This window comes from Zalophus californianus, chromosome 7 (genome assembly GCF_009762305.2).
Source record: "Zalophus californianus isolate mZalCal1 chromosome 7, mZalCal1.pri.v2, whole genome shotgun sequence".
Lineage (NCBI taxonomy): Eukaryota > Metazoa > Chordata > Mammalia > Carnivora > Otariidae > Zalophus > Zalophus californianus.
In genome coordinates this window covers 26,784,070-26,806,296 of record NC_045601.1, presented here as the reverse complement: position 1 = coordinate 26,806,296, position 22,227 = coordinate 26,784,070, and the positions used below count along the sequence as shown (strand labels likewise).

Genomic DNA, 22,227 nt, shown 5'->3' with positions numbered 1-22,227 from the left:
ATGCTTTGATGGTTAAAAATGAACAAACTTTTTTTACTTTTACATAAGAGTTTTATACTAGATATGCAATGTGGTACAGTTTTAGGAAGATAACAAGGTAAGCCCAAATAGGGTACATTCATTTCTAAATATAATCTAATAGAAATAATAGTAGTACCTTTAAAGACTAAGGCAAAAATATAAGTTATTTGAGTGAAGATCAATAAAGTTTCTCTCAGGAAAATTATACTGAAAAATTCCCCGATGGTCTTTAAGGGAAGTAAACAAGACAAATGGAAATGAAAAGCTCAGCAGACAGCCTTCTTCAGATTTTTTTTTTTTAATCTTAAGAATCTACTTCTGGGTGAGACCATGTTGATTCTTTTCCAACTGCCATTCCTCCTCCTTTGCTAACAGAACGCTGATTTGATTTCGGATCCTGAGGCCACTTGTGTAAGACAGACCAGATCCCTCCCAACGCCAGGGGATACATCATGACAGTTAATCATGGTGATCTCAGTTCCTCCACCAGAGACTGATTAGATCTTTGGGACCTAAAGGGAGATCTATGCAGGAGAGAGTTTTTCTAGAAAAGCTTGCCTCATTTAAAAAAAAAAAAAAAATTTATACACACACACACACACACACACACACACACACACACACATACATGGAAGGAAGTACTGTGCCTCTTTGCTGGATGTTAATAGGTCTCATGTGGCACCTGGGGCTGCTACAGCCATCTTGCAACCGTGAGGCAAGACATCATCCATGACTGATATGAAGGACAGGAGAGTAGAAAGAAGGGTTGATGACATTGTGGCAAAGCTGAATTAGCCTTTTAACTGTCTATATTTTAATTAGAGAATGTGTTTCCTACTCTTTGAAGCCATTTAAGCCAGGCTTGTTACTGGTAGACAAAAGCATCCCAACTGCTACAACTTCTAAGGCTGTTAAGGAAATGCATTGCCATGTTTAAAAATGTCCTGATAAGACCTATTTAGAAGAATTAGTTTGGGACTCCTGGGTGGCTCAATAAGTTAAGCATCTGCCTTCGGCTCAGGTCATGATCCCAGGGTCCTAGGATCCAGCCTCGCTTTGGGCTCCCGGCTAAGCAAAGATTTTGCTTCTCCCTCTGCCCCTCCCCCTGCTTGTGCTCTCTCCCTCCCTCACACACAAATAAATAAAATCTTTTTAAAAATAATTAAAAGAACTAGTCAGTGAGAGGACACCTTTAAATTGCTATCAGTGATCTGAGGAAGAAAGATGTTCTCTTCTGGAACCAAACAGAAGCAGCAGATAAACTACTAACCAGGGGTTGCCAAACTACAGCCCACAAGCCAAATCCTGCTTGCAACTTGTTACTGCACGTCCTGAAGACAAGAAAGGCTTTTACATTTTTTTTAAAGATTTTATTTATTTGACAGAGAGAGACACAGCAAGAGAGGGAACACCAGCAGGGGGAGAGGGAGAGGGAGAAGCAGACTTCCCGCCGAGCAGGGAACCTGATGCAGGGCTCGATCCCAGGACCCTGGGATCATTACCTGAGCGGAAGGCAGACGTTAACCATCTGAGCCACCCAGGCGCCCCTGGCTTTTACATTTTTTAAATAGTTGGAAAAATATCAAAAGAAGGATTTTGTGACACATGAAATTACATGAATTCAAATTTTGGTGTCTAGAAATAAAGTTATTGGAATACAAGTTACTGTGGACTTGCCTATGCCTGCTACATCAGACTGAAGTGGTTGCAACAGAGACTATAATGACCTTCAAAGCCTAAAATACTTACTGTCTGGTCCTTTAAAGAAAAGGTTTGCTGACCCTTGCTATATAGACCAGTGGATTTTACCCCAGGTTGCCTGGTAGAATTACTTGAACTTACCAATACCAGGACCCACCTAGACCGATTAAATTGAAATAGAACAAGTGATTCTAATATAAAAGCAAGGCTGAAAGCAATTAATTAATGTGACTAGGCCACAAAATACAACTGGTCTTCGATGTGGTTAAGTGTAAGGTTACAGGCTGAGAGGAAACTAGAAGCATAAATCAAGCTTTGAGGCACCATTTATTACCCAACATTTTCTGTACGCTCCTGAACCACCAGCCTAATATGCAGCTGTAGCCAAGTCAATTCACAAAGCAGGATTTGCAAGCAGAATATTAAGAACAACAGGGTAAAGTACATCCTTGCTTACCTGTTGACACAACCGGCAAACGCGGTGGCACTAGTTGTTAGCGCTCCCAGACAGAGTAGAGCTGAAGAAAATCCACAAATGAAAGAAATAGATTGTTAGCAACTCCGAAGTATTTGGGGAAGAAATAAGTATAGCCAGGAAAGGTTAAGAATGGGAGGCAGTATAATAGAAACAGTGACTAGAATGTGGACATTTTCACTAGATTCTACACTAGACCAGAAAATATCGCCAAGGCATCATTTTATAGAAAGGAAAGGAGTCCGGCGTCTGGTCAGGCATGTAAGGCACTTGAACCATCACTCCATCCCAGCAACAAGGTAAAGCTGAACTGGAAATCAACACTTCTTGGATCCATCAGAGAACTCAGGTCACAGGACAAACCACGGCCCCCAAAGTGAGAGAAACAGGCAGAATCAGAATCACAACTTAGGGGAGCAGAAATCCAGGAGCAAAAGCCTCCTCACGAACCAGGGCCGGCATAGGGAGACCTGAACTGGAATTGACAGACTGCTTGAGGCTCAGGGGGGACCCATCTGAGAATTACAAACTCCAGAGGAGCCCCATACTTTGTGAGTTTTGCCTGTAGGAGCCTTACCAGGTTTTCACAGTAAAGAGCTGAGGAAAATCCCCTCATGCTTTCTAGTAGGGTGAGAAGGGAAAGGAACCATTCTGAAATAGCCAGAGTTCTCTGTTCTTAACAAGCCATGCCCTCAGACGAAACTGTTTACCAGGGCCTAATCAGCTGGGTTTTATCAAAGCCTAATTAACCTGGGGATTAATTAGCCCTACACAGCTCTAGCCTTACACTGGAGAAGGAAAATACCCAATTCCAGCCTGTCTAGCCATCTTGTTCTACTTAAGGGAGTGAAAAAAAAAAAGAGAGAAATACTAGTGAGGTTCACAGTGAAGCAGCCTCACTCAAAGCCCGAGACCTTAATCAGAGGACCCCAGACACTCCCCCTCCACCTAACTACCACATTATGAAAGACCCCTTTGCTGCAGTTCCTTTTATCCAGCACATCAAGTCCACCTTTCAACAAAAACTACAGGGCATACTAAAAGGCAAAAAACACCAAAAACAAAAACAAACCCCCCCCCAAAACGCAGTTTGAAGAGACAGAGCAAGCAATGCGACCAGACTCAGATATGCCAGACCGGGAATGTAAGATCACTATCATTAATATGCAAAGGTCTCTAAGGGATAAGAGAGACAACATGCAGGAACAGACAGGTAATGTCAATGGAGAGATGGAAATTCTAAGAAAGAACCAAAAGGAAATGCTAGAGATCAAGAACACTGCAACAGAAAACAAGAATGCCTTTCATGGGCTTATTAGTAGACTGGACACAGTTGAGGAAATAATCCCTGAGCTTAAGGATATGTTAATAGAAACTTCTAAAACAGAAAGGCAAAGAGAAAAAAAATGCAGAGCAGAATCTCCAAGAACTGTGAGACAAATACAAAAGGTGTTACATGCACATAGTGGGAATCCAGAAAAAGAAGAAAAAAAGAAAGGCACAGAAGAAATATTTGAAGCAATAATGACTGCAAATGTCCACAAATTAATGTCAAACAATAGATGCAAGAAGCTCAGAGAACACCAAGCAGGAATAATGCCAAAAAAGAAACAAACAAACAAAAAACAACAAAAATACTACACCTGAGTGTACTATATTCAAACTGCAGAAAATCAAAGATTAAAAAAAAAAATCTTGGGGCGCCTGAGTGACTCAGTTGGTTAAGTGTCCAACTCTTGATCTCAGCTCAGGTCTTGATCTCAGTGTCATGAGTTCAAGCCCCACATGTGGCTCCACACTGGGCATGGAGCCTAATTAAAAAGTAAATAAATTAAATAAATAAAAATAAATTTTTAAAAAATCTTGAAAGAGGCTAGTGGAAGAAAACACCTTACCTGCAGAGGAGCAAAGATAAGAATTACCCTAGCTTCTCTTCAGAAGCCATGCAAGCTAGTGGGGTGGAGTGAAATATTTCAAGAGAGAAAAAAAACCCGCCAGCCTGAATTCTGTATTCTGCAAAATTATTCTTCAAACGTGAAGGATAAATACTTTCTCAGACAAAGAAAAACTGAGGAAATTTGTTGCCAATAGATCTACCTTGCAAGAAATATTAAAATAAATTCTTCAAAGAGCAGGAAAATGATCTAGGTTAGAAACTCAGATAACGAAAGGAAGCGGATTAGAGAAGGAATAAGTGAAAGTAAAGCAAACATTTTTTCTTATTCTTAATTGATCTGACAAGTAAAAATTTGTTCAAAATAATAGCAATAATGTATTTGATGATTATAGCTTACATAAGTGAAATAAGTGACAGCAATAACACAAGAAACAAGAGGAAGGAATTAAGAATATTTTGTTATTATAAGGTACCTGTGCCACTGGTGAAGCAGTAGAGTGTTATTTGAAAGTTGACTTAGATTAGTTGTAAATGTATATTGCAAACTCTAGGGTCACTAGGAGAAATAAAAAAAGTATAATCAATATGCTAAGAAATGAGAGAAAATGGAGTCCTCTAAAATGCTCAGTTAGAATGACAAAGGGCAGGAGAAGAAGACCAAAAAAGAAGCAAAGAACAAGGGCAAAGAATAGAAAACAGTATTAAATATGGTAGATATTAATCCAGCCATATCAATAATACTTTAAACTTCAATGGTCTAAATACACCAATTGAAAGACAGATATTGGGGCACCTGCGTGGCTCAGTCGGTTAAGCATCTGCCTTCAGCTCAGGTCATGATCCCAGGGTCCTGGGATCGAGCCCCACATCAGGCTCCCTGCTCAGTGGGGAGTCTGCTTCTCCCTCTCCCTCTGCCTGCCACTCCCTCTGCTTGTGTTCTCTCTGTCTGTCTTTCTCTTTCTCTCTCTCTCTCAAATAAATAAATAAATCTTTAACAAAAGAAAGAAAGAAAAATAAATTATCAGAGTGGATTAAAAACAAGACTCAACTATCTTGTCTACAAGAAACCCACTATAAATACGAAGACACATACACATGAAAAATAAAGGGATGGAGAAAGATATGCCATGTTAATACTAATCACAAAAAAGCTGCACTATATTGATTTCAGACAGAGCAGATTTTGGAGCAGGGAAAGTTATCAGGGATAAAGAGTAGCATTACATAATGATAAAGGGGTCAGTTCTCCAAAAAGACATCATCATTTTTTAATGCATATACATCTAACTACAGACTGTCAAAATACTTGAGGCAAAAACTGATAGAATTGCAAGGAAAACTGGTAGAATAGAAATCAAGGATGAATCCATGATTATAGCTGGAGATACCCCTCCATCAGAAACAGATCTAGCAGATGGAAAATCAGTAAAAACATACTTGAAATTATAGAAAATTGAAAAATACCACCGATCGATTGGCTATAATGGACTTCTGTAGATGACTTCATCCAACAACAGCTGAATACACATTCTTCTCAAGCTCACATGGAACATTCACCAAGATAGACCACATATATTCTTGGTCACAAAACACGGTGTAACAAATTTAAAAGAATAGAAATCATACAATATATGCTGTCAGACCACATTGGGATTAAACTAAAAAATCAGTAACAGAAAAATAGCTGGAAAATTCTAAAATACTTAGAGCCTAAACAGCCCACTTGTAAATAATACATGGGGCAGAGAAGAAAACTCAAGAGAAACTGAAAATATTTTGAACTAAATTTAAAGGAAAATAAAACTTATCAAAATTTGCAGATGCAGCAAAAGCAGTGCTTAGAGGGAAATCTATAGTATTTAATGCATATATTAGAAAAGAAGAAAGATCACAAATCAATAATTTAAGCTTCTACCTTACAAAACTAGAAAAGGAAAAGCAAATTAAATCCAAAGTAAGCAGAAGAAAATAAATAATAAAAATTAGAGAGGAAATCATTGAAAATGAAAATGAAAGCAGGAAATCAGCTGAGAAAATCAAGGAAACCAAAGCTGGCTCTTTGAAAATAAATGAAATTGATAAGCTCATAGCCAAGCCAACTAAGAAGAAAAGAGAGGATACAAATTACTGATATCAGAAATAAAAGAGGAGACATCACTACAGATTCCATGGATGTTAAAAGGAAAAAAAAGGAATACTATAATTCTATGCCCATAAATTTGATAACCTAGAAGAAATGACCCAATTCCTTAGAAGATATAATCTGCCAAAACTCATGCAAGAAGAAATAGACCATTTGCAGAAGCCTCTATCTATTAAAGAAATTGAATCAATAAAAACCTTCCAAAACAGAAAGCACCAGGAGACTAGGAAGGTCACCTAAATCAATATTCTTCAAGGCATGATCCACCAAATGGTGCTGGCTCACAATCTATTTGTCACCAGTCTGAGATAAAATAACTAGAGAAATTGACAGTGTTTAGAAACATCATAGGAATTCAACATTTTTACAAAATCCATGTGCATCATCAGTAGACTCATCTCACTGAGCATGGTATAGACCAATTAAATTCTTGTTGAACTCATGGGTTAAGAACCACATAGTGAGCTGTGCCTAGTCTTGTGCAGTAAAATCACATACTGGTTTATGATGAACTAGAAATTATTTCTTAAAGGGAGAAGGTTCTTCATCACAGACAGCTTGAGAAGCACTATCTAGAAGACAAGATGTCCCAGCCATTACTGCTAAACTCTTCCTCCATCTTGGAGCCAAGTTGATCTGCCACTGACCTCTCCCATGCTTGGCACTCATTCTGAACATGCAGATCCACACAACCACACAAACTCAGGTGTGGAACTGCCTTGGGAGACCATTCTGCAGGACCCAAGAAAAGGCTGAGAGCCGACTGATTCACAGGTGTATGTCAGATTGGAGCTGAGTGGCTCCTCTTCTCAGAACTGGGAGCACTGAAATACTGAACACCTCTGTTCTAAAAAGGTCATCAGGGAATCGAGTCCAATTCCTACCAACTCTTTCATTTTTCTTCATCAAGAAATAATGAAATAATGCATGGCAACAGCAAAAGCTCCATAGATAAGAGCTTAAGGGAACATCTTAACTGCCCTCGGTTTTTAGGAAATGGTCCTTAATCAAGTGATCTATTAAAAACATTTCCTCTTAGCTGCATCAAAGATTTAGTTTCTTTTTAAGAGCTTTCTGAGAGTGTTAGCTATCTAGCTATCTGGCTGCGGCATAGTCGGCTGTCTATTTTTACTTCAGAGCATGAACCTTTTAAAATCAGCATGAATACCCTTCTCCTTTTTTTTTTTCTAAAGATTTTATTTATTTATTCATAAGAGACAGAGAGAGAGACAGGCAGAGGGAGAAGCAGGCTCCCCTCTGAGCAGGCAGCCCAATGCGGGACTCAATCCCAGGACTCTGGGATCATGACCTGAGCCGAAGGCAGACGCTTAATGACTGAGCCACCCAGGTGCGCCCCCCTCTCCTTTTTTTTTTTATAACCGGTCACCACAGTCTCAGAAATTATATCAGGCCTCATAGTGATTAGAACTGATATTTTAATTTTTCAAGACATTCTCAGCTTTAGACTTTAGCTGCCTATTTCTCGACCCCACATTCAATAAATGTCTCTTCATTTTCTGTGGCCCATTAGAAAGGTGGTTCACAGGTGCTCCTGAAAACACTCAGTCACTATCAATGCATCTGATAAATTCTGACTGGTATTCATTCAACATTTATCAAACAATTATGTGTCAGGCCCTGAGCAAAGTGCTTAGTGTAAGAGGAGCTTCCGTGGGTTGGCTTGCATCTCAATGATGGATGAGAATTATAATTCTCACCAAAACTAAAGAAGAAGCCAAGCAAATTCAAAGGTTACACTTCCTGTTAGACTACTGAGTTGCTACCCATTTTACAGTTACCATATTTGAGATAGCGGCAACTCTAAAAAGACCAAATATGTCATTATGCTATGGGTGCAGGAATGGCCTCAGAGTAAACAATGACCTGACTGCACAATAGGTGAAGACTAGAAACACATGTTATGCATTACTAAAACCCACCAATATCTACTATAGCACTATACATAGAAGGTACTTTTTCAGTTATTATCCCCAAAAACATATCACCCCAAACTTAGTGGCATAAAAAAGTAACCATTTAATTCTGCTCCCAGATTCTGTGGGTACTGCAGGGACAGCTTGTGTCCGCCCTCTGACCTCTGGGGCCCAGCTTGGAAAAATCGACGATGTCTGGTGGTGACTCAATGGTGGGGAGTTGGCACTGTCTGAACACATGGTCACTCACATGGGTCGGGGTCAATGCCATTTATCAGCCGGACACAGGGCAAGCTGCTTGGGCTTCCCTTCAGCATGGTTGTTGGGTTTTAAGAGTAATTGTCCCAAAGAAAATCAGGTGGAAGTCCTTAATGATCTAGCCTCAGAAGTCACACATGGTGACTTCTCCTGGAGTCACAGACCTGCCCCATTTCAAGGAAAGGAAGCATAGACCTCTATCTCTTGATGGGGGGTGGGGATGTAGCAAAGTCACGTAAGGACAGCATGTTGGATGGGAGATAATATGGCCACTATCTTTGGGAAAGAAAATCTGCCACAAGGATGGACAAATCAATGAACGACTAAATGATATCAGTAATGAACATTAGCAATTCTCTCAAATAGTTGAACTCTTCCTTGAGAGCACAGTGTGATCGCACTTTCCCATCCTCTTGAGGTTAATCAAGGCCTATGATTTGCTTTGGTCAATGAAATATGGATGGAAGTGACTTGTGTGACTTACTGCAGGAAGCATTTACAATTGATCCTCCTCATTCACAGATTCTGTATGTGCAAGTTCACCAACTTGTTGGTCTATATTTAGAACTCCAAACTTAATGCTCACAGCACCTTCTTGGTCACTGGTGGACATCTGCATGTGTAGAGTAGTGAGAAATTCTAGCCACTGTATGCACATTCCTGGCTGGGGTCAAATAAGGTGGAGCTCTGCCTTCTAGTTTCAGCTCCCATACAGTAAACAAGTGTCCTTTTTGCAGTCTATTTGGTTCCATGGTTTTTTGCTTTTTTGTGCTTCTTGTTGATTTTGTTGCTTAAAATGGCCTCGGAGCAAAGCAGTGAAGTGCTATCTCCTTGCCTGAGGGCAGGAAGGCTGGGATGTGCCTTTTGGAGGAGATATGTGTGTTTTATCAGCTTCATTGAAGTCCGAGTTACAGTGTTGTTGGTGATGAGTTCAATGTTCATGAACCAACAATATCTATTAAATAAGGTATCTTTATCCAATAACACCTATAAAACAAGGTTATGTAGTGATTGGTTGACAAAAATATTGTGACCCGAGGCTCACAGGAACCTAACTCTGTATTTCCTCTAGAAGCAATAAATAGTTCAGGATTCATTAATTCAATGTTCATGGCGACTTTATTTTTTTTTAAGATTTTATTTATTTATTTGTCAGAGAGAGAGCACAAGCAGGGGGAGGGGCAGAGGGAGAGGGAGAAGCAGGTTCCCCACTGAGCAGGGAGCCCGATGTGGGGCTCGATCCCAGGATTGGGATCATGACCGGTGCCCAAGGCAGACGCTTAGCTGACTGAGCCACCCAGGCGTCCCTCGCGGTGACTTTATAGAACAAAGCTACTGCAAAGAATGAGAACGGGCTGTGGTCACTGCTGCAGGGCTCTGCAGGCTCCCTCCCCTGCTGGGGTGAAATGGAGGCACCTGTTCTCAGAACCCAGCCCCATGGTGCCACCGCATGTGCTGTAAAGCTTCAATAGAATATCTTCTGCATCATGTCACACAAACATTGATTAAATATGCATTATTAGAACAATTTTACCATAATTAACCAACAAGAAAACTAGCTAGATTATTTTGACATATGGGCATAAAACTTGAGCCTTCTGAATTTCATTAAATTCATGCTAAACTGGAATCCCTATTATTCTGAAATAACTCCTTTTCTTTCCCGCCTTTTGTTCTTGTACATGGCTAATTATCACCTTATAAATATAGATAACTCAGCTGAGTCACCTGCTGTTATCTTCATTAATTGTACATTCCACACCCTATTAAATGAACGTCTCCAAATTTAGCCTCAGCTTTTCTACAAAGAAAATGCTCCCCCCACCCCGAAAGAAGGCATTGATAACTCTAAAAGGTACTCTGCAGATGAAAAGAACAACAGGAATCTTAAACAACGACATTATTTCCTTTTTTCTTAAAACTTTCTGCGAAGTAAAATTATATTCCCAACTTTGCAAAGTCACCTAAGCAGTGGATCACATGTGATAGAAGTTAAAATGATCAGGCTGTTTTTAAAAAATCAGTCAAGGGCGCTTGGGTGGCTCAGTTGGTTAAGCGACTGCTTTTGGCTCAGGTCATGATCCTGGAGTCCCGGGATCCAGTCCCATGTCCGGCTCCCTGCTCATCAGGGAGCCTGCTTTTCCCTCTGACCCTCCACCCTTCTCATGCTCTCTTTCTCTCTCTCTCATTCTCTCTCTCAAATAAATAAATAAAATCTTTTAAAAAAAGATTTTAAAAATTTTTTAAAAAATAAAAAATTCAGTCAAAATTCATTATTTAGCCTTCACTAAAGAATTCAAACTTAGCTCCGCATAATAACAGATTTGATGTAAATACTAGTGAGTGTCATGTGTCCACAGGCCACTGCCCACTTGTTAGGGTAGGGAAGGGGAAAGGAAAAAAGAGAACATCAATTGCTTTAAAAGCAGTAGAATCACACAATGGGATAGTCTTCAGCAATAAAAAAGAATGAAGTGCTGATACATGCTACAACACGGATGACTCCCAAAGACATTGCCCTATGAGAAAGATGTCGGTCACAAAAGAACACATATTATACTCCACTTACATGAAATGTCCGGAATGGGCAGATCCACAGAGATAGAAAATAAATTAGTGAATCACCTCCTAGGCGCTGGGAGGTGTTGGAGATTGGGAGTGACGACTCAATTGTATGGAGGTTTCTTTTTGGAGTGATGGAATGTTCTGGAATTGGTGATGGTGGTTGTACACCACACTGAAAACACTAAAACCCACTGAATTGTACACTTTAAAGTGGTGAATTTTACGTTACGTGAATCATATCTCAAAAAAACCTTTTTTTTTTAACACCAGGCACACAACAATAAGATGGCTATAATCAAAAAGTCAGGTGATAACAAGCATTGGCGAGTGTGGAGGAACAGAGTGCTCACAGCCTGCTGATGGAAAGCTAAAAAGGTACACTTTAGAAAACAGTCTGGCTGTTCCTCAAAAAGTTAAACATCATGTTACCATTGGACCCAGCAAACCCCACTCCTGGGAATTCACTCAAGAGAAATGAAAACATGTCCATACAGAAACCTGGACACAAATGTTTGTGGCAGCATCATTCATAATAGCCCAAAGCTTGAAACAACTCAAATGTCCATCAACCGATGAAAAATATTTATCCAATGGAATATTCTCAGCCACAAAAAGGAATGAAGCACTGATACATGCTAAAACATGGATGAAACCTGAAACATTTTGCTAAGTGAAAGAAGCCAGCAATAAAGGACCACATGCTGTATCCTATATGGTCTGTATGCTCTCACCCCCTCAAAACTCACGTTTTTAAAACCAAATGCTCAATGTGGTGGTATTAGGAGGTGGGCCTTTGGGAGGTGATAGGTCAGGAGGGCAGACTCCCTCATGAATGGGATTAGTGCCCTTAGAGAAGGGGGGGTGGAGCTGCCTTGCCCCTTCCACCTCATGAGGACCCCACCAGCAGCCTGCCACTGGGAGAAGGGCCTGCTCCGAACTTGCTGGCATTCTGAGCTTGGACTTCCAGCCTCCGGAACCTTGAGAAATAAGATTCTGTTGCTTATAAGCCCCGAGAGTGTGATATTTTGTTACAGTAGCCTCACAGATTAAGGCACTGCATTGTTTCATTTATATGAAATGTCAGAATAAGCAAACCTATAGAGACAGAGGGCAGATTAGTAGTTGCCTAGGGCTGGGGGATGGGGAATTGGGGAGCCATGGCTAAAGATTATGGGGTTTGGGGTGGGGGGAGAGGTGATAACAATGCTCTAAAATTTATTGTAGTGATGGTCGCACAACTGTGAATATACTAAAACACTAAATGGTACACATTAAATGGGCGAATTTTATGGTGTGTGAATTATATATCTCAATAAATCTCTTAGGAAAAATAAGAAATAAATCTAACCAAATAGTTTCCAAGGCACTAGAATCCTGTCGCTCTACCCCCCATTTCTCTGCCCCCCTTTCACCTCCCTCCCCCCAGCCTGATAGTTCTAGTGCGACCAACTCAGGTTCTGGGATCCTTTCAGGCAAAGGTCAATAAACCAGGACAGTTGAAGATTCTCTCTAGGCATGACTGTAGCCCCATCTACCTCCTCCCGCGAGGGACCTTGATGGATGCTGGGCACCTTGGACACCTTCTAGGGGTGAGTATAGCCTCACGTCCCTGGCTGGGCCCCGGATCCGACTCGCGCATGGAGCCCTGGGCCCACAGGGGTGTCAGAAGGTACAGCCAAGGTCCCAGTCGGCAGCCCGCCCACCTTCCCACCCAGCGAGCAGGCGCCCTCCCGCCTTCCACTGAGGGCACCCAGGGTGCGGACCGCGCTCACGCCACTCCCCGGGACTAGTCTAAACCGGCTCCCTGCGCGGGTGGAGCCGCGGAGAGGTTCCCAAACCGGTTACACCAGAAACCCCGCAAGCCGGTTACTGAGTCCTCCACCCCCGACTCCCACAGTGGACACCTTTGTGCGCCGGTTAATTTGAAAACAAGGGCCGGGGACGGGAGGGACTCCCAAAGAACGCCCGGCCTAAGCGGACCCTGCAGTCCTGTCTCCGGCCCTCACCGCTGCAGGGGGGTAGCTCTGCAAGGGGGGCGCGGCCCCGCGGGAGCTGCCCGAGCTGGAATCGGAAGGGGAGGGGGCGGGCTTGCGGTCGTAGCGCCCCCTCCCGGCCCAGGCGCGGACCGGCTCCTGCGGACTCGGTCCCCCGCACTGCGGGGAGGAGGGGCGCGCGTCGGCAGGGTGACGGGGGCTCCGGGCAGCGCCGGGGCGGGGACTCGCAACCGGGCAGGCGGGAGCGGCGCGCACTCGCAGCGGGGCGGCCCCGTCCTGATCCTCTCGCCAGCCTCTCGCCGCCCCCCTCTCGGAGCGTCGGCGCCGCCCATGGCCGAGGTGCTGGAGCCCGAGCCCGCGACAGCCGAGCGCTCGGCGGCCCAAGCCGTGGAGACGCCGGGCTGGACGGCGCCGGAGGACGCGGGCCCCCAGGTAGGCGCCTCCCGCGGGCGCGGACGGTGCAGGCCAGAGCGCGCCGGGTGACTTGCAGTGGAGCCGGAGGGTCCCGCAGATTTAAGTAAAAAGTTCAATTTTTTTAAAGTTGCCTGGGTCCCCAGCTCCGTTCCTGCCCAGATGGGGAAATTCGGTCGGTTAGCCATAACCCTAGGTTATGGCTACATCTCCATCTCAACTGGCCACATCTCGGTTTCTTTTGAGGTTAAAAAAGAAAAAGGAATTGATCAGGTCCCAGAGCCCGCGGTGGGACCCTCCCGGCCCAGAGGACGTAACAGATGCTAGGTCTTACCGACCCCCCCACCCCTGCGTGTGGGGCAGAGGCCCCCAGCGTCTCTAATCCAAGGATGGGAGCCTCGGGGAAGGGGCCCTGCCAGGTCCTAAGGAACCAGAACCAGGGGTCCATCCAGGTGGACCCGAGATCAAGCCACCTGTACTGTTGCCTTTCACGTCCTGCCTTTTTAGAATTGCTTCCCTCAGTTTTCTCTGTTCCATTTTAGCCCGGAAGTTATGAGATCCGGCATTATGGACCAGCCAAGTGGGTCAGCACTTCCGTTGAGTCCATGGACTGGGATTCAGCCATCCAGACTGGTTTTACAAAGCTGAACGGTTACATTCAAGGCAAAAATGAGAAAGGTGAAGACGATTTACCTTATAATTATTTATATTGTGGTTGAGTCCCCGGGCTTATCTTGCGTTTTAGGTTATTAAAGAGATATACTTTAGAATAGAAAAATGAGATCATCGAAGACTTAAATGTTTGAAGACAAGGACTCTGCTCAGGACCCTTAGCAGAGTCTAGAGGAGGGTAGTGCTTTTCAACCTCTATTGTCTGTTTCTGCTGGATGAACTGGGCCTCTGTGTAACTAGTGTTAAGTCCTTTTCATGGCTAATGCTTCGAGGTAATTTGGTGACTGGTAGGTTAAGAGTGATCAGGAGGCAGGAAGGTACTAAGAACCCAAGATCAAGGGTCTCAAGACGTCTGGTTCGGGCTCTGACGCTATTTATGCTTTAGCAGGTCACTTAGCCTATGGGATCTCAGTTTCCGAATTGTAAAAAAAAAAAATTAAAGAATAGGCTGGACTATACGGTCTCTAATTTTCCCTTCTATTCCTAAAACTAGAATTTATTAACCAAAAATATTAGTAGTACAGAAAGTGTTTAATGTGGCCAGTGGATAATTGAATCATTCTGCCCCCCTTATTTTTTAATGATGAAAATTATCTCAAAGGTAAATTTTATGTCAGTAGCATAAAGTAAGTCAGGAAACACAGATCAAAAAAGATAGTAGGTTAAATTTTTAGAAGTAGTCAAATACGCTAAATCTGCTTTCATGATCTTTTCACAGTATTTAAATATATTATTTTATGGTCCAGAGATGAAGATAAAGATGACAGCCCCGGTAACAAGCTATGTGGAGCCCGGTTCCGGTCCTTTCAGCGAGTCTATCATTACCATTTCCCTGTACATCCCCTCTGAACAGCAATCTGATCCGCCCAGGCCTTCAGAGTCAGATGTCTTCATTGAAGACAGAGCTGAAATGACTGTGTTTGTCCGGTAAGTGGTAGGTAATTTATAGCCCTGCCGACTGCTACTTTTCCTTGCCTGCTCTCAGTTGAGCTCCTCTGCAATTTCAGCAGGCTTTTCACCCTTCTGTAAGAAAAGAGGTCTAATGCATTTTGTGGTGTTTTCCTCCTGGCTCAGTTTTGTGTGTTCCTAAGGGTCTACTGCAAGATATAATCAATTCATGTAATGAAGAGTTTGTTGCATACTTTCCACAACTAAGACACAATGCACATTATTCTCAACCTGCCGTTGAGGTAAACCCGAACAAGAATCGTAACACACAGTGCAGCGTACTCCCCCTCCTCCCAGCTTCTAGGTTCTTTTTTTTTTTTTTTTTTAAGATTTTATTTATGTATTTGACAGAGGGAGACACCGTGAGAGAGGGAACACAAGCAGGGGGAGTGGGAGAGGGAGAAGCAGTCTTCCTGTTCAGCAGGGAGCCCGATGCGGGGCTCGATCCCAGACTCTGGGATCATGACCTGAGCCGAAGGCAGACGCTTAACAACTGAGCCACCCAGGCGCCCCCCAGCTTCTAGGTTCTGATAGCCCCGGACCCTTCCTGCGTTCCCCAGCCCGAGGGATGCTAGCTGCTTCCTGCAGTCATTGCCTCTGTTCATTGAGTGGTTCCTTATACTGTTTCAGGCTTCCGGTACCGGTTTGACACATTCTTAAATTCTCTCTGATGAAATGTAAAACACGCACAGAACATGGTAACAGTCTCATACTGGTGTTGCTTTATTCCTTTCTCTCCTTCTTGTCACCACCCACCTGTTAAAGGAATCTGTCTGTCTGTCTCTCTTTCCACAGGCTCCTCAGACCACCACAGTCTGGGAGAGGCCATACCATCTCCTTGGGGCTGCCCTCGTCACCCTCGGCTGTGCCCTTGCCTTTGGCACGTGATGGCAGCTCTTGTCTGTGTGACCCCTGCAGCCTTCGTGTATTGACCCGTCTGTTCTCTTGATGCTGAGCCATCCTGTTCAGTCTCAGAAAGTCACTCTCTTGCCATTCTTCTCCTGTTCCTCACTCTCACCCAGGAAGCGCTGTTGATGCCCCGCATTGACCCCCAGGTCATAGCAGACTTGCTCTGGGTGATCTGTTTATAAAGCTTCAACTACATGTGTCCAGTGACTCTCAAAATTTAGTGTCTCCAGCCCCAATTACCCTACTTGCTGGACATTTCCATGAGAGGTAGGTGGGGATCAAACTCAACAGCTCTACAAATGAGCCTTCCCCCAGTTCTCAATGTATGTGAGCAGTGATCTTCTCTTGCCTGTCTCAGCAAAGGGCTTCATCAGCCAGACAGCATCCCTGGCAAGGACCTCCAAGGCCACCATCAGCGAACCCATCCCTGACAACTGGTTACCAGATCCAGTCCAGGCTCCTTGGAAATGATCCATGACTCTGTTCCCTCTCCCCTTCCCTGTGACTTCCTCAGGTCCTCATCCTCTAGGAACCACACCTCAGTCATCTCTGTGTGCCCCAGTGCTTGGCACAGTGCCTGACACTCGGTAGATGTTCGGATGTCTATTCTTCTCAGGTCTTGACTGCTGCACTTCAGTGGCCTCCCAACTGCTGGGAGTAACCTGCCCACCATTTTCTTCCTCTCGTGCTCCACACGGGTACCCATGGTCTTTCTTACCACCACAGCAGCAAGACAAAAACCCCACCCCGTGACTTCACTAAAAATCTCTGTGACTTTCCATTTGCTTCAGGGTGAAGTTCAGACTGTTCACAATGCCTTTTATAATGTGGCCCAACCGTGTCTCCCACTAGCTACGTTCCACTGACCTTCCCACCCTTCCCCGAGCAGCCCGTGTTCTTCCACATCTCTCTTTTTTTCTTAAGTTTTTATTTCAATTCCAGTTAGTCACCATACAGTGTCCTCTTAGTTTCAGGGGATTCAACACTTCCCTCCATCACCTGGAGCTCACCACGACAAGTGCCCTCCTTCCTCCCATCACCTGTTTCACCCATCCCCCACTGACCTCCCCTCTGGGAACCACCAGTTTGTTCTCTAGAGTTAAGAGTCTGTTTCTTGGTTTGCCTCTCTTTTTTTCCCCTTTGCTCATTTATTTTGTTTCTTAAATTCCACATATGAGTGAAGTCACATGGTGTTCATCTTTCTCTGACTAACTTATTTTGTTTAGCATAATACTCTCTAGTTCCATCCATGTCATTGCAGATGGCAAGATTTCATTCTTTTTATAGCTGAGTAATATTCCATGGTGTATATATAGCACATCTTCTTTATCCATTCACCCATCGATGGACACTTGGGCTGTTTCCATGTTTTAGCTGCTGTAGATAATGCGGCTGTAAACATCAGGGCACATGTGTCCCTTTGATTTAGTATTTTTGTATTCTTTGGGTAAATACCTAGTAGTGCAATTGCTGGATCATAGAGTGTTTTTGTTGTTGTTGTTGTTGTTTTGTTTTTAACTTTTTGAGGAACCTCCATACTGTTTTCCAGAGTGGCTGCACCAGTTTGCATTCCCACCAGCAGCACCCTTTCTCCACATCCTCGCCAACACCTGCTGTTTCTTGTGTTGATTTTAGCCATTCTTACAGGTGTGAGGTGGTATCCCATTGTAGTTTTGATTTGCATTTCCCTGATAAGTGATATTGAGCATCTTTTCATGTGTCTGTTGGCCATCTGTATATCTTCTTTGGAGAAATGTCTGTTCATGTCTTCTGCCCGTTTTTTAATTGGATTTGTTTTTTGGGTGTTGAGTTTTCTAAGTTCTTTATATATGTTGGATACTAACCCTTTATCAGATATGTCATTTGCAATTATCTTCTCCCATTCTGTAGGTTGACTTTTAGTTTTGTTGTTTCCTTCGCTCTGCAGCTTTTTATTTTGATGTGGTCCCAATAGTTTATTTTTGCTTTTGTTTCCCTTGCCTTAGGAGACATATCTAGAAAGAAGTTGCTGTGGGCAATGTGAAAGAAGTTACTGCCTGTGTCCTCTTTTAGGACCTCATGGTTGCAGGTATCACATTTAGGTCTTTAACCCATTTTGAATCTTTTTGTGTATGGTGTAAGAAAGTGGTCCAATTTTATTCTTTTGCAAGTTGCTCTCCAGTTTTCCCAACACCATTTGTTGAAGAGACAATCCAATATCCCATTGAATGTCCTTTCCTCCTTTGTCGAAGATTAACTGACCATATAATTGTGGGTTCATTTCTGGGTTTTCTATTCTGTTCTATTGATCTGTGTGTCTATCTTTGTGACAGTACCATACTGTTTTCATTATAGAACTTTGTAATATAACTTGAAATCTGAAATTGTGATGCCTCCAGCTTTGCTTTTCTTTTTCAAGGTGGCTGTGACTATTCGGGGTTTTTTGTGGTTCCATACAAACTTTAGGATTGTTTGATCAAGCTCTGTGAAAAATGCTGTTGGTATTTTGATAGGGATTGCATTAAATATGTAGATTACTTTGTGCAATGTAGACATTTTAACAATATTTGTTCTTCCAATCCATGAGCATGGAATGTCTTTCCATTTCTTTGTGTCCTCTTCAGTTTGTTTCATCAGTATTTTATTTATTTTTTTAAAAGACTTTATTTATTTGAGAGAGAGAGAGAGAGAGAGTGGGTGAGAAAGCACGAGTGGGGGGAGAGGTAGAGAGAGAGGAAGAAGCTGACTCCCCAATGAGCAGGGAGCCCGACTTAGGGCTCAATCCCAGGACTCCAGGATCATGACCTGAGCCGAAGGCAGACACTTAACCAACCGAGCCACCCAAGCACCCCTTTCATCAGTATTTTATAGTTTTCAGAGTACAGGTCTTTTACATCTTTGGTTAGGTTTATATCTAGGTATCTTCTGGGTTTTGGTGCAGCTGTAATGGGATTGATTCCTTAATTTCTCTCTCTGCTGCTTCATTATTGGTATATAGAAATGCAACAGATTTCTGTAAATTGATTTTATATCTTGCAACTTTACTGAATTCGTTTGTCAGATCTAATAGTTTTTTTGTGGCGTCTTTCAGGTTTTCTATATATACTATCATGTCATCTGCAAATAGTGAAAGTTTTACTTCTTCCTTGCCAATTTGGATGTTTTTTCATTATTGGATTGCTGTGGCTAGGACCTTCCACATCTCTGTAGCTGTGACCTCAGGCGGGTTCCTCAGATTTTCTTGCCCGAAGCTCTTCATCTGTAAAATGTGTATAGTTATAGTACCATCTCATAGGGTTGCCATGAAGACTAAATGAGTTAATTTCTGTAAAATAGTTAAAATGTGCACCTGACCTTAACTACTAGTTCTAGCTCTTTCTTTCTCCTCTTCCTGGAGCATCCACTTTCGTGCTTCAGGACTTGGATCAAATGGTACCTCCTCTGTGATGCCTTCCTCAGTTTCTCCAGTTAGCTAGCCACTCTGTTCTTTTATTCTAAATTATAGTGATAGAGGTACAAACTGTAACTTTCTCAAGAATACTGCAACATGGCATTCTGTTCATACCCTGCAACTCCTAGCAAGGCAGGTGTGTGGGAAAAGAATCATATGTTTGTGTACTGAATAAAGCTGTGAGGGATCATTGTAGAACAATATGTATTCAGAGAACAAAAGATGATTTCTAACTAGGGGGTTCGAGATTTGATTTCGGGGCAGAAATAGGATCTGAAAACAAGTTTCCTTTAGGCAGAACAGACTATGAGTTGGCTCTTCATTAAGGAAATAATAGATTTAGGGGGCAAATATTTCTTAACACATGGTTCAGAATTATCATTATCAGTCAACATTCTGAAAATTAGAAGTTTTATCAATTTATCTTCAATGTTTTATTTCATGTACATGTGTGTACATAGATTCCTATACTATTCGATGAGGATTTAAAAGATACTGCATGCCATGAACAATTCTAGATGCCTCATGAACATCGTTGAATGAAATACACATAGTGTGTACCCTTGAGAGCTTACATCTTACCTGAAGAATGGTAGGACTAAGCTTGTCCATTGGCACATTGATAATACAACTTATGCTAAAGAAGGTATATTGGGAATATTTGTGATTTTCTGTGTTTCCTATTCTCAACCTTCAAAATCAAATTCATCATATTTACACGTCAGCAACTCAGCTAGGTCTGGGTGCTGTCATAATTTAACCTCAGGATAGTTTTGTATGTACTTGAAAATCTATACTTAAACTTTTATTCTCTTTTCCCACTTTTTATTTAAATCTTTTGACTGTCTTTTCTTCCTCATCCCCATAGCAACCTCCAGCCTTGCTCCTTCCCTCCAGTCTCTTTTCCATCTGTCTTTCCCGGATCCTAAGAAGTTACTTTTCTGCTCAGCATCCTTCAGAATAATCTCGAAAGGCCTGGAGATGACATAAAAGATTCTTCTTTCTGGCTCCGACTCACCTTTCAGAGCTCATTTTGTGCCTCACTATGAACATGCTTTGTATTTTTGAACTTCTGTTCCTTTTCTTCTCCTTCCCCTTTTCCTGCCCAGCAAAGCCATCCTCTATTCCAGACCCAACTCAGATGATATCCCTTACCCCTGATTCAGTCATATCCTTGGGGCTCCCAAGCATATGGATCCTGTCTCTGTTAAATCTCTTCTCAGGCTGTATATAAAGAGCTGCCAAATTGTTCCCCTCTTCCAGTAGACTATAAATTCATAGGGTCGAAGCTCTATCATATTCATCTATGATGCGGCACCTACCCTTTTCCCAAGGAGAGGAGGGGAGGGGAACTGTTCCATAGAAAATTGGAAGTCTGAAAGGGAGTCTTCTAAGGGGGTTTCTGTATGGTCCTCTGACCGGCAGCATCAGCATCATTGGAAGCTTGTTAGGAATGCAGATTCTCAGGCCCCACCTGCATCTGCATTTTAGCAAGATTCCCAGGTGATTAGTATGTGCTCGCGAAAAGTCTGAGAAGCAAGAGTTAGAGCACGCGATGGTGAACGTTCCAAGTCTGCCTGCCAGCAGCTGGGACATGTGCCTCCTCGTGGGTCCCCTCTGTGTGTGGCGAGGTGGCGCTGAGAATGGGAACCAGAGGAGAGGAGGTTGGCTGCTGGCGGGTGGGGGGCGGAAGCTGCACTTGATCCAGCCTTCATCGTGTCAGCTTCTGCTCCCCTTTTCGGACTGACATTTATATCAGCGTGAACATCATTCACGGTTATTTACTTTCTCCTTCGCAGGGCTTTCGATGGATTCTCTAGTGCTCAAAAGAATCAAGAACAACTTTTGACATTAGCAAGCACTTTGAGGGAAGAAGGAAAAGTTTTCAATGAGAAGGTTTACTACACCGCAGGCTACAACAGTCCTTTCAAGTTGCTTGATAGAAATAATGAAGTGTGGTTGATTCAGAAAAATGAACCTTCCAAAGAAAATGAATGAGAAAAAAAACCCAGGAAGTTCCATTGCTTACCGTAGACATCAACACTACCTACCTGTAAAATGCAGGTCTAGTTGCTCTACCTGAGAGAACTGTGATGAACTGAGCTTATTTCCAAGGTGCCTTTTAATGCTTGAAGCTTTATCTAGATACACAGGGAACAGGGGACAGTATTCTAGAAACATGTGAATCAATCAGTCACAGCTCTGGGGGAGTTTATTTCTGTGAGGTTCCTGGAAAGTGTCCTGTTACTTGACCCTTCTTCACATGTTGCCTTTTTTGACTTGGATTTGTGTCATTTGGATGTTATCCCCTCCAGATATTATCAATAAAAATGCCAAAGAGTTATCTTGTATGGCACGGCTAGGCTGTGAAGCCTTGCGAGGTGAAGTTCAGCTGAAAACAAAAATCAGATTCTTTTGCACCTGACCCTGTCACATTCCCTGTGGTCTCCTCTTCCCCAGCTGCCCAGCCACCCCCACCGCAACAGAAAATCCCACGGTACCCAAAAGGGTCGATAATATTGCATGGCAAAGAACAAATTTATGAAGTTAGGGACTTCTATTCCTAAACTCAATAAAGGCATATTCTTTCCTGAAGTCATGTATACAAATATGTAATTTTAAAATTCACATCCGCTTTTAAAGTGTTTCATGTAGTGGGGCGCCTCAGTGGCTCAGTTGTTAAGCGTCTGCCTTTGGCTCAGGTCATAATCCCAGGTCCTGGGATCGAGCCCCGCATCGGGCTCCCTAATCCGCAGGAAGCCTGCTTCTCCCTCTCCCACTGCCCCTGCTTGTGCCCCCTCTCTCACTGTGTCTCTCTCTGTCAAATAAATAAATAAAATCTTTAAAAAAAAGTATTTCATGTAGTTCT

The 22,227-nt window shown here is 42.9% G+C and overlaps 1 protein-coding gene across 1 annotated transcript; it reads left to right on the top strand.

Annotated features, from left to right (window-relative positions):
• Positions 1-13,221: 13,221 nt before the first annotated feature.
• Positions 13,222-21,953, top strand: HEBP2 (heme binding protein 2). Its single transcript, XM_027602868.1, has 4 exons — positions 13,222-13,420; positions 13,942-14,077; positions 14,818-14,998; positions 21,158-21,953. Exons 1-4 carry the CDS (start codon positions 13,319-13,321, stop codon positions 21,354-21,356), a joined length of 618 nt encoding a protein of 205 aa, XP_027458669.1. The 5' UTR covers positions 13,222-13,318; the 3' UTR covers positions 21,357-21,953.
• Positions 21,954-22,227: the final 274 nt, after the last annotated feature.